This window comes from Cotesia typhae, unplaced genomic scaffold, assembly GCF_013202065.1.
Source record: "Cotesia typhae breed Kobodo isofemale line unplaced genomic scaffold, CoteBio_Ctyphae contig_33, whole genome shotgun sequence".
Classification (NCBI taxonomy): domain Eukaryota; kingdom Metazoa; phylum Arthropoda; class Insecta; order Hymenoptera; family Braconidae; genus Cotesia; species Cotesia typhae.
This window is the reverse complement of record NW_027423741.1, coordinates 2,423,852-2,437,141: the sequence shown is the minus strand read 5'-3', so window position 1 is coordinate 2,437,141 and position 13,290 is coordinate 2,423,852. Positions and strand designations below refer to the sequence as shown.

The 13,290-nt window shown below is 33.5% G+C and overlaps 2 protein-coding genes across 2 annotated transcripts; one reads left to right on the top strand and one right to left on the bottom strand.

Annotated features, from left to right (window-relative positions):
• The first annotated feature begins 3,888 nt into the window (after nucleotides 1–3,888).
• On the top strand, nucleotides 3,889–6,379 carry Peng (Pumilio and CPL domain-containing protein penguin). The gene is made up of 2 exons (XM_074241385.1): nucleotides 3,889–4,041; nucleotides 4,345–6,379. The coding sequence occupies exon 2, from the start codon at nucleotides 4,350–4,352 to the stop codon at nucleotides 6,219–6,221; it is 1,872 nt and encodes a 623-aa protein (XP_074097486.1). The 5' UTR covers nucleotides 3,889–4,041; nucleotides 4,345–4,349; the 3' UTR covers nucleotides 6,222–6,379.
• Nucleotides 6,380–6,706: 327 nt separating this feature from the next.
• LOC141526386 (proteasome adapter and scaffold protein ECM29) lies at nucleotides 6,707–13,254 on the bottom strand. Its single transcript, XM_074241378.1, has 6 exons — nucleotides 13,134–13,254; nucleotides 12,887–13,015; nucleotides 12,396–12,643; nucleotides 12,188–12,306; nucleotides 9,058–11,949; nucleotides 6,707–8,970 (listed from the first exon to the last, which is right to left on the bottom strand). Exons 2-6 carry the CDS (start codon nucleotides 12,909–12,911, stop codon nucleotides 6,792–6,794), a joined length of 5,463 nt encoding a protein of 1,820 aa, XP_074097479.1. The 5' UTR covers nucleotides 12,912–13,015; nucleotides 13,134–13,254; the 3' UTR covers nucleotides 6,707–6,791.
• Nucleotides 13,255–13,290: the final 36 nt, after the last annotated feature.

The window sequence follows — 13,290 nt, the reverse complement described above, 5'->3', positions numbered from 1 at the left end:
TGAAAAAAAATTCGGCGAAATTTAATAATTTTTTATGTTGGAAAAAAATTTTTAATAATTATTATTTAGGGTAAAATTTAATTTTAAAATAATGATTTTATTAATTGTAATTTTGAAATAACAATTTTATAAAATGTAATTTTAAAATAAAAATTTTATCACAAGAATTTATTAATTTTTAATAAATTATTATTTAAAATTGTTCTTCTACTTTTGATAAATTATTATTTTTCTTTAATCATGTCAGAGAATTTTTTAAATGAATTTTTTCTTGGGAAATTACGATAATTATTTTATTTAAATGTATTTAATTTTTTACTACAAGTTTTAATTTTAAAAATTTTAATTTTTAGTATTTAGCAGTTTTTAAATAGATTTTTTACAAAATTTGTAAAAATTATATCAGAAGACCACAATTTTTCTAAAATTTATATTAAAATTCTTAAATCTTAATTAAAACTTGTAAAATAAAAAATTAAACGTATTTAAATAAAATAATTGTCGGAATTTCCCAAAAAAAAATAATTAAAGAAAAATAATTATTTATCAAAAATAGATGAACACATTTAATTGATAATATATTAAAAAATAATTAATTCTTTTAATGTTATAAATGTAAATTTAAAAATACAATTAAACTTATTTAAAATCACCTAAAATTTCACTTTTAAAAAATTCCAAAGAAAGTAAAGTACAATAATTATAAATTTAAAATGTAGGTAACGAAACATCGAGGTCAATTAAAAACTACAATCAATATTACGTAATTGTAACACTGCTTACACTGCATTCACAGAAAATACGTCCGTATACGTTATATATTATAAAATGTATAAAATTGTGCAATTGTTATAATAAGTGTAAATGAGCATTCGATAATAAACATAATATAATTTTAATTCATTTAAATTGAGGTCATGGTAAGGTAATAATTCGTACGGTGCTGAATTAGCAACTTACGTCATTTTATGACACACAATTGTCAAATTTCATTTTGTACAAATTAAAATTTTTATTATTATTTTTATAATTGTAATAAAATTTATACCAAAGAAATTTCTCTGCAATTTCTCGAGATATTTAAACAAAACATTAAACAATTGTTGATGGGTAGAAAATGAGCAATCGTTAATTTATTAATTAGCGACCGCTTCAGATAAATAAATAGTAATAATAATAATAATAATAATAATAATAATAATAATGGTAATTGATTGCGGTCGCCATGATTGGGCGTTGTCGGGTTATGTTGCGCGTTATTTCATTGGTTAACACCGAGCGACGACCGCTACGTCAACGTTTACACCAGCCCCATAGAGGTTTCTCAACCAATTTTCCTCACTTTTCTATTACGCTAATTATTATTTTACTATTACTATTACTATTACTATTATTGTTACATTCTTCACTCACAATTTTAAGGATAAGATAAATCATGAGACTTACAACAATCATAGTCTATGAATTGTAAGTTATTAATAACGATTTTAACCGGTGAAATTCTTCACTGCAGATTTTAAAGCTCTTGAAATAAAAACCTGGAAAAAAAAAAAAAAAAAAAAAAAAAACTAATGAATTATTTTCAAAAGAGATTTAATTTAAAAGAAAAATTTATTAAACTCAAGATAAATAAATCATTGATACGCTTTATGACTTATCCTAATGACTCATAAAGGAACGAGATATATATTTTTTTTTACATGACTATGACGATTGGTCTCGTATTTCAACCGATCAGCATATCTACTCGGTCATCAAGCCAAGCGACACTCTTAATTTTTTATTTATGTACATTTACTTATACAAATACACAATAAAAATTTTTGTGTCAAAAAATTTTTAATAAAAAATTTTTTACTGTGTTTATAATGAAGAAATTTATTAAATTTAAGAAGAAAATTTCTAAAATTAAATCTTAAAAAATAAAATTTTATAATACTATTTTTAATTATTAATATTTATCCAGTAATGTAAAATTTTTTGACGCAAAATTTTTTAATGTATATGTAATGAAGAAATTTATAAAATTTAAGAAGAAAATTTCCAAAATTAAATTTTATATTACTGTTTTTAATTATTAATATTTATCCAGTAATATAAAATATGTTTTTTAATAAAATATTCAGAGGATAATTTTCATATAACATATAAAATGTATGTACAAGTAAATATATATGCATTTAGAGTGAAAACGGAAATATATATGATTTTAATTCCGGAAGTTTATAAAATAGAAACCGGAAAGTTTACAAGTTAACTCAAAACGTATAACTGACAGTGAACGTGTGTAGATATATACTGATATTTATTCAAAAACAACGAAAGAATAAGTAGCATGAGCTATTTAACTATCGTTGATCGAATGTTGTTGGATTTATTAACAACAAATATCGCAATGTTGGTAATAATATAACGATCTATTGTTACTTCTGTACAATGCTGTAATAATGTTTTATAAAACGATGGTTCGATTGTTCAATTGTTTCTTCAAACATCTGAGCCCATTTGAATTAATAATTAAATCACTAATGCGAGATCTGAAAATCCATACAATAATTTATTAATCATTTTTTCTTTCTTTATCAGTTTTATTGCCTTACCGATTTCTGTTTGCGTTTTTAAGAACAATCAATTGTTTCGACTATTAAAATTTATCACGGCTCTGGTAAATGCAGTTCACAGCATGACGTATTTTTTTTTTTTTATATGTTTACTTACTATTCACTATTGACTATTCTGAAAGAAAGTCCTTTTATTTTGTTTGGTATGGGCCATGTTAATTATTTTTTCAGTTTCTCAGCCCTCAGTTTTTTTTTTAACTGTGGTAAAAGAACTAAAAGTGTGAACATATGTATATGAGTTTAAATGTAACCAGACTAGAATGCTCAAAAACTCGTAAATTATATAAAATGTAACTGGTGTAAAGTATTTCCATTGAAAAATATATCAGCTCTTGAGTTTAAAATTTCTTCTTTGGGCCTTTTGTGTTTTTATGTCAATATTTTTTGAGGCTAAATATTTTACCATGTAACGTGATCCGAAAAAAATTTTATGACAGAAAGTAGAAGTCATGCCAGGATTTTTATATCTTTTTTTGACATATGCGAACAAACGGAATAAAATTTTTTAATTTTTACGAACAAAAGTCCAGTTCTCACTGTTTTTAGTTTAAATTTTATATCCCATGCGAATTAAAAATTTTCTGACTTGATTTTTTATTTCTGACAACTGTAAATTTTTTAAATTCTTATAACAAATTAATTACAACATTGAAAGTGTTTCTAAAAATTTTCACTGATAATTTTCTTTAATTTTAACATTTGAAATTTTTTTCATAACAATTTAAGTGTTACAAAATTTAAAAAAAATTTTTAATTTCTGTCAACTTCAATATTATCCATTTTTTTAATTTTTCTAATAAACAAATTCAAGAAATGATTTTTAAAAAATTGCATTTTTTAATTTTTTAAATTTCTGGATGTCAATTTTTTTTTGCCATAATTTATTTTTTGTAAAATTTTTTAAAATAATTAAATATGTGTTACATTAATTTTCACAATACTGGTGTTAGCCGTCAGCTGTCAATTTTAAAAATTTTTATAACAAATCAATTATAATAAAAAAATGCTTCTAAAATTTTTCATTTGTAATTTTTATTAATTTTCACATTTGGAATTTTTTTTTTTATAATAATTTCATTACTAAAAAATTAAAAAAAAATTTCTTATGTCTGTTAACTTTAGTGTCATTAAAAAAAAAAGTATTTAAAATTTTTAAATTTGAGACTTCTTATCAACTGACTAAATTTCCGTCGATAACTTACCATGTAAATATTTAGAGAATTTTATTTTTATTATTTCTTCATATTGGTAGCATTTTGTAACCACTATAGTGACTACTAGAGAAAACAGACATGGATTCCACGTGTTTTGATTGAATTGAAAGTTATTTAAGGTTATAAAAGCATTCTAATTGCTTTAAACAAATTTACTTGCAAAGTGTTTACAATTAAAAATATAACGTCTTAATAAAAATAATCAGGTATGTTAAAATTTAATATTAAAATTATCTGACATCTGGCAATTTTTTATTTAACCTGTTTTTTAAGTAAAAGATTTTAAAAAATTCTGAAAACATGTACAAATTTTTTTTTCACAGTTAATTTAATTTCTATCATAATAAAATGAATTTTACAAAGTATTAAATATTTTTATATTAAATATAAATATGATATAAAAATGTCAAGAGACAGTTTTTATTTTTTTTTTTTGTGTTACAAAAAATTTTCAGATATCAGCTGAGCTTACAAAAAAATTTTTTATTATAATTATAAAATAATTACAGAAAAAATGAAACGAAAAGAAACTTTTGACGCCTCGGCATTCGTCCCGAAGCTAAAAAAAAAGAAAGAACTGAAAATAAAAGAAGAACCTAAATTTGGTGCTGCTAAACAACCGGGTAAACCTGATAAAAAGTCAAAATTCAGCAAGCCATCCAAGCCTCCGTCAAAGTTTGATAAAAAAGTACCCAAGTATGAAAGCAAAACTTCCGAAGAATCCACCGAGAAGCCCGACTGGAAGGAAATAAAAAAAGAGCGCAAAGAATTGCGCGCAAAACGTAAGTCCAAAAAACTAGACAACATTTACGACATCTCCATACAGGGAAAAAAAATCGACGAGGAAATGCGCCGCAAAGACTGTCCTTCAGAGGAACGTACCAAGCTGTGCCAAAAGCTCTTCAAACTCTTCGAAGGTAACCTGGTCAAACTGGTTTTCTCCCACGATATTTCCCGGGTGATTCAAATCCTCATAAAGTACAGTTCTCCTGAAATGCTGGCGTCTGTCGCTGCGGAATTGAAGCCTTCATTCCTGAACATGATCCAGTCAAAATACGCGCGGAATTGCATTAAAAAATTCTTTAAGTACGGCACTGAGCAAATTCGCAGTGATATTTTCGCCACTTGCCAGGGTCATGTGGTCCAGCTGATGAGTCACTCAGTTGCCGCGCCGATTATGGACTACATTTTGTACAAGAAAAACAAAAAAGACAAGAACAAAAAATGCTGGGCGTCCGAGCAGGTCAGAAGCACCTTTAAGCAAGAATTTTACGGTAATATGTACAGGACTTCCAAAGACTCTTCTGTCAAATGCTTGTCAGACGTATTTGCAAAGGCTCCAGACATGAAATCCGCGACTTTGTCTGCTGTTAAAATGAACGTCACCAAGATATTAAGTAAGAATCCAAATTGCTTGTTAATTCACTCTGTTTTAGCAGAATATTTGACCATCTGCGAGCCCAATGACCGCGCAGAGTTGATAGGAACTTTGAAAGACTCAGTGGTGGAACTGTTGGCGACTAAGGATGGTGCGAAGGTAGCTATGATCTGTATGTGGCACGGAACTGCTAAAGAACGAAAGGCAATGTTGAAGGTGATGAAAGAACAGGTCAAAGAAATTGCTACTTCCGAGTATGGATATTTATTTCTTCTTGCTATGTTGGATTCTGTTGATGACACTGTCTTGGTGAAGAAAATATTCGTTCCTGAATTTTTGAGTCATCTGCAGGAGATAGTAGCGAGCGAACATGGAAAGAAAGTCGTGCTGTACTTGGTGGCGCGAAGAGATACTCATTACTTCCATCCTGCTTTGATAAGTCTGCTGAGTGAAGGAGACAGTAATTTGACAAGCAAGAAGCCAGCGGACATAAGAGCGAAAGAGTTGTTAGAAGCGGTGATTGAACCGATGCTGGAGTCTATTTCTGGAGATGTCAAATCCTGGTTGGCAGATGGTCCAGTTATGCTGGTGACCCACGCGATCTTGAAAGCCGCTTCTGGAAATGGGGAGAAGCTGGTTGACGCTTGGAATGCTATTGCTGCTTTCTTGGTGAACGAGGAGTCTACTCTGAAGCACGAGGAGGCTGATATCAAGGCTGTGGAACACCCCGCGCTTCATCTGGTGCTGAAGAAACTGATTGTAGCTGATAAAGAGCGCGTGGAGAAGGAAGAAACTTCATTTGGAGACTTGCTTGTTCAGAAAATGACCAGTGAAGTCATCAAGCGGTGGGTTGAATTTAACAGAGCTTGTTTCTTGATTGTTTTATTGCTGGAAAATGAACGTGAGTCCGTGGTAATTGAGCTGAAAAATAAATTGAAGGATTTAATTAAGGAAATCAAGAGGAAGAAGCACAAGGGTGCTGATGTTTTATTGAAGAAAATTAAATAAATTGATTTTTGTGATTTTTATTGTAAATCATAAGGTCTTATCAGTTAATTATTAATTAACAATTATGGCGGTATAACTCAATTAATTAAAATTGCTAACTAAGTAATTAATGATCAGCTGTACATGTTCATTGTAAATAAATACAATTATCAAAACAACGTTATGTAAATTAAGTTCATAGTTTGTTTACATTCTTATAAACAACGGGAAGAAAAATTGGATTTTAGGCAAGTTTTGATTTGTCTAACATGATTTTTTAACTTTGATTAATTTATATTTTATTAAGATTGAATTTAAAAAATAACGATACTGAAAATAATAAAACATAATTAAAAAAAAAAATAAATAAATTTTGTATCTTTTAAAATTCCTACTAATTAGAAAATTTTTTAATTCATTCACGATCAAAAATTCCTTTTACAAAAATGATCCGCCTAAAAAATAATTATTCCAGCTCCGATTATCGTCACAAGCCAACTAAACATTGACAATAAAAAACCCGATTTTACGTCAACAAATGCCATTAATTAATTAATATAAATATATAACATTCAACCGATATAATTATAATTATAATTGAAAAATAGCTTTTATGTCAACAACGCGTGTACGAATTTCCGGCTGATTGTCAGAAGCCAGCTCATTGGTCAATAGTTGGCAGAACAAACTTTTAAGCGCTTCAGTTTGCTTATTATTCCCACTATCTATCAATTTTTTCGACAACACCAGCACAATATTAAGCGCCTCCTTCCTTATCCTTGTGTACTTAGAAATTCCGATCGAAATTTTCAGAATTTGATACAGAGTTTCGCAAATAATGTCCAGTTTTTTGCTATCTTCCTTCGACAATTCTCCATAACTGACCTGTAAAAATACAAGTTTCTCTACAAAGTGTGTCAGAGTGGTCATAATAGCGACCTGAATAGCCCTGGTGCTGCTCGGGAGAGTGTCATGACAATGAGCAATAATTTGCAGGCAATATTTGTCCTGAGTATCTTTACTTCCCTTCGAAGACGGCCAGGCTTTGCCAAGAGCTTCGTAGACAGTTTCTTGGAGCTTCATCTGATCTTCTCTCTTTTTAGTAATTTCTTCACTGCTTTTATCGCTCTTCTCATCGTCATCATCACCACCCTTATTCTTCTTTCCCATTTTAACCAAAATTTCTTGCGCAATATCATAAAGTTCCGTGAACTTATCAATTCCCAACTCATGCAACACATCAGCAAACGCTTTCAAAGCGTAGCGACGATACTCCAGATTCTCCTTCTTGCTCTCTTTGTACAGCGCTTCGACAACCGAAGCACTCAAAGCAGCATCTTTCCCCAAAGCCTCTTTGCTGTGACAAGCAAGCGTCGCCAGCGCTTCAACTAGTCTCTCCTTTCCGTTCCACGTTCGTCCTTGCAACCCGGCGATCAAAATCCTCAGTAATCCGTTCCTGGCATCATCATCCATCGACGAGCCAACCTTCACCGCGACCGTCGAGACTGCATTGGCAGCCTGGGCTTTAGTTGTCCAAGAAGCCGACTCCAATGACCGATTGAGCGTTCCTATAATCAAGCTCAAGTTCTGCTTTATCGTTGACTCCGTTCCATGGGAAATTTCACCCCATAAATCGGTCCACAGTTCTACGGTGTCTTTGTTAGCAGGAACTTTTATCGCGTGCATCGCGAAGAAAGTCAGCGGGATCACGATGTCAGAAAACTTCTTCAACACTTCATGATTGTGATTGCTGATGGACTGCAATGTCTGACCTATTGCCAGACGAATTGCATCGTCTTCACGTTCGTTGTACCAAGTGTTGAGAGTATTGAATATTTTTTCCACGCTGGAATCTTTGACAGAACCGATTATATGACCGATGGTAACTGCGTTGGTTTTTCTTACGGTAGCATTTCGGTCGGTTAGCCCGTTCATCAGAGCGCTGCAGAGTTTTCCTGCATATGGCTGTAGCTCTTGCTTCATTTGCAAACTCAGAAGAATAAGAAAGTGGCTGATAGACACCTTGGAGCCTAGACCAATGCTGGATTTTATTAATTCAATAACTTTGGGCATTAATTCTTGAAGAATGGCTGTGTCGATGTACTGAGTGCACTTGCGAACTGTCTCGGTAGCGTGATGAGATTTAGCTTCGTTGGATCTGACCCGATCAAGAGCTTCTTGAATTTCGGTCTGCGCGCTGTACTTGGTGCTCATGTACAAGAGACCTTCGTGCTCCATGTCAGTGGCAGTTAGCAGAGCAGGGATCAAGTGAACTAGCGAAGGCTTCAACAGAACTCCAGCTGTTGAAACTAACTGAGAAACTGTTTGCAAAGACAGAGCACGAATGACTTTTACGTTGTGTAGAATTCCAACTTCTAGAAAAATGGGTAAGATTGATTGTAAAACCCGCTCGCCGGACTTTCCGTGGTTGGGATCGCATTCGCGAACGCAAACTTTGCTGAGTAAACGGGCTGTGTTGGTAGCGTTGTTACGCGTGTCTTCGTGAACATCATCCATGACACGGAACAACTGCTTCCACAATTCAGGAGCGTGTTTCGCGTAGTCTATGTGGGCGTTTGATTTAAAAAGGTCGGAAAGAGCCAGACAGCAGCTCAGTCTCACGCGCCACTGGTTGTTTGTAAGGTTTACTTTTAGGTCCTCGAGGATTTCGTTGTGATACTGCTCCAGGGCTTTCGAGGTCAAGGGAACGATGTCGTGCCAGATGTTTGACATGCTTTGCTGGATCTTTGGTGTCGGGTCGAATTGATACCTGAAAAAATGGGAAAGTATTAAAAAAATTTTTTTTTTAAATAATTATGTAAATTTAATCTATATTATTAAGAGAATAATCACATACCGGTACAATTTTGGAATAATGCTGGGCAAATATTTATTGAGCTCATCTTTAGCCACTGAAGCAATCGCAGAAAACCCGAAAGCAGCGCCCTTCTTCGAGGTCCATACAGCATTATGATTAGCAAGCTGGAGAAAATTATAAATCAAATCCGGCTTATTTAAATCTGAAGCCAGGGAACAAATTTCCTTGTAAGTAGTGATTATTCCTCCAGTGGGAGCTTTTCCCAACTCTCCTTCCTCGAACAATTTGGTATCTGGGGTAACCTGCTGAACTGCACGTCGTCCTTCCGTCAACTGGCTCATTAGAGTAGCCACCAGGTCATCTCGATCCGTCTTCTCGCTCGTGTTGTAAACCAAGCAAATTCCCTTTGAAGCGACATCCTGTACAATATCATTATTTTCACCCAAAAAATTAGAAAAAGCATTCTGTAAATTCGGTAATCGCTCAATTACATGCTGCCTCTTGTCATTGTGTCTTAAAATTGACAACAGCCAAATACAGATCGCCTGTCTCGAGTTTGGATGCGGATCGGTCGATAGTTTCAACAATTGGTCTAACAAAAACACTAGCAAGTTATCGCTCTCTGCTGAGTAATTTTGATTATGCTCTTCTGGGACGGTCGTCCAAATATCCCTCACTTCTTTAGAAGCAGGTCCTTGCACACAAAGCACCAGGGTTTCTGCGATCGAGAAATGAATCGCAACATCCTTGGTTTCTTTCGCGTATCTAATAAACTTCTCAATAATAGTCTTGGTATGAGGAAAAGCTTCTCCGATGCAAAGAAATCCTAGAGATTGTATCGCATTCTCTTTAATCTTACCGGTCATCTTCGCGTTCATCAATATCGTGAATAAATTTTCAACCAGCTTTTTCTTACTCAGAGACTCGTCTTCACTTTCAGAATTCAGTGGAAGAGGAAAAACTTTTCCAATAATCCCGATTCCTTGAGTAGCAGCGTCTACCAGAAGAACAGCGCTGCTTGTCAAGAAAGAACAAATCGTCTGTACAATTTCGCTGTAAATTTTCCAGTTTAACAAGCTTTCCACTTGCTCTGTATCTTTACGAGCCGTCAGTTTGCGTTCCATCATGTACGACAAAGCCAACAGCGAACCGTGCTGGGTTTCCAAAACTTTATTCTTAGTCGAGCTCATAAATTCCTCGGCTCTCAGCTCAAACTCTTCGTTGCTGCTGTTAAACTGCATGACAATCGCATTTATCTTGGCAGCCAGCTCTCGAACATCAGCCTTGGTCGAGGTTAGTAGTGTGCGAATCCAAGGTAGTTCTTTGACGAAGTAACTAGTCATAGACCTCGGAATAGTACCAACTACTTCCAGCATAGCGATCAGCGGAATTTTATCAGCAGTTGCGTGACACAGGCTGGTTATCAGTTCGATGTAATTGTCCAAGTATTTTTTATCTTCGTCGACAAGTTCCTTGAGATATTTAGCGATTGTAGGAGTGTGTTCACAAGGATGGTTCTCAATTGGCTCTCGGGCTAGAATTTTTGCGCTTTTAGCCAAACACAGTCTTAAATAACTAATAATTTCATTAAAAGTAGTGATGTTATACGGCAGCACGTGGTTCCCTATTGAAAATTTGTTGTTAGAATTAATGCGAGTCTGGGTGTTTTGATTAACATACAAAATCATCTCCGGGAAATTAGGCAGCTGATATTCCTTCGCGTCAGATTTGTAGCGTTCATTGCGATGGGCAGTTCCATAAAGCGCTTTGATGGCTTCTGTAGAGACTTCGTTCTTGTCATCACCACAGGCTAAGAGTAAAAGATACCTAGAAGGCGCATGGTTCGCTGGGAAAATAGTCGCCACGTAATGAATAGCGACTGACCTGACACTGGGTTCTTCAGATTCGATGTATGTTGACAGCAAAGCAGTCATCGTTGCGATCCCATTTTTGTCGCTGGGGTTTAGTATAAATGCTGAAGACATTGCAATCAAGGCGTCGCGGACTGTACGACGCATGTCTGAGTCTGTTGATGTAAGTGCTTTGAAAAATTGCTGAACTAGACTTGAGTCTTTGTTGACCAAAGACGGAATTCGCTGGCCCAGTTGTCCAATTATTGTGTAAGCAATAGCGATGTGCTCAGGCTCGCCCTCGGAGATTAATTTCACCATTCCGTTGAGAATGACTCCAGCGACGCGAGAGAGAGATCCAAAACTGCATTGCTGGACCATGTTCAATGTGAAATCCAAAGCTAGGGATTTTAATTTCTTGTTAGTGTTGTTACCATACAGAGAGTCAAATACCACTTGGATACTCGGGGGTATTATGAACCCAGCTTTAGTGACGCGACATAAATATTGCAAAAGCTTCAAGCGAATTCGTGTATTCGCTGCGTGACGTTTCATCTCTGGTTTTATGTCCTTCTGTGTCCCGATGGCGCTGGTTCCCAAGAACAAGGTGTACAGAGGAAGAGCTAGCTGCATAGACGACCAGTCTAGAGTACTGACTATTTTCTTGAGCTCAGCGTCCGCTAAATTTGCGACGCTGAAACGCGTGTCTGCTGCTGCGACGATCAAGTGAATCAAAATGTCTGATTCTGGAAAGAAACCTCCAGCGAGGAACTTGACGATGCCTAATTTTACTTGCTCGAGTTTTTCGGCCACTGGAGGGTTCTCGCCGATGACACGCTTGAAGGCGTACTCGCTGAGACCTGGAGGGACTGGATACTGAGACCAGTCGATAGGTTGTCCAGGGTCTCGGTTCTCTGCCTGGCCTACCGAGCCGTATGGCAACAGCAGCATATCCAGCATGAAGTTTATTAGTTGCTTCGCTACGTAGGGTTTGTCTTGCAGCCCTAGAAGGGCTGCACGCTTTTCGGCAGATAGTGGTATCTCCAGATTACCCAAGGCTGGCATTATCATTAGTAATAGGCTGTAATTAAAATATTAGTAAGTTGGTAATAATAATTAATAATTAATGATTTATAATTTTTATAAGTGTTTTTATAAAAGAAACTAATAATGTTAAAATTCTTTTATAAATTTCACTCAATTTTCTTTTTTTTAAAAAAAAAAAAAAAAAAAAAAAAAAACTTCTTGTGTCTTCAATCAAGAATTTTTTTTTTTTTCAGTGTACATGTATTTAATTTGCATAATAAAAAAATTAATACCTGTCTTGATGAGACAATGGTTTTCCTTCAATCGCGTTCAGTACACTAGGTATCAATTCCGATTGTTTCTTCATTTCCATTCTCGGATAACCAAGTTTAATATAAATTATCGTAAAGTTCTAAAAAAAAAGTAAATAAAAAATAAATTTAATGAGCTAAAAAATTAATTAATATTAAAATAAAATGTTAAAAATAAACACGATCTTACAATGACAAAAGAGCTGGCAGCTGGATCTTGATATTGGAGCAACAGAGCTTCCACTGGCAGTTGAACTTTAGGACGGCTTTTAACCCGTCTATTAATATGTATCAGCAGACCCATCACCTTTTTTCTAACACCTTCTTGCGGACTTGACAACTTGAGTAACACCGGTGGCAAAAATTTGCACACCGACGCCTGGAGCTGTTCATCAGTATCTGCATTTCCCAGGCACAGGAACACTCGCTCCAAAAGCACTGGAACGATTTAATAATTAATTTTTTTTTTTTTATTTGCTAATTTGTTAATTACAAATCATCGCTCATTATCACCATTAGTAATCACTAATTAGTTTAGGAATCACTTTTTATTAAAGTTAATTATAGATTTGTTAATCAATTTAGAGAATTTTTAATTTTTAGTATCAACCAAGCAAAGTTAATAAATATCAAGTGAAAGTAGTGATCAATAATTAATAATATTATATGGAGAAAACTTACTCAATTCGTCAGTAGCTGCTGCCATTTTGAAACTACGTAAGCGAGTATGTCGAATCTTGTTCACTGTGTACGACAAAGACACTCTGAATGACTAGTAACTATTCTATTTCATGTCATCTATTAAATTTCCTTAAAAAATTAAAAAACTTAAATAAATAGTTTTACATATAAATTATGATTTAAAACTTATGACACATGAATTAAAATATAAAAATAAAATTGTACACTGAAAAAATTAAATTATTACCTTAAATTATTTTTAACTTAAATAAACAATAAATTTAAGTGAAAATTTTTGTTAAAAGTTTCTATTTATAACCAATTAATTATTTTTTTCTCTCGAAAATGTAAATCAGTGACAAATTAAGTGATTTGGTTATGTTTAAAAAATATATAATATGTGA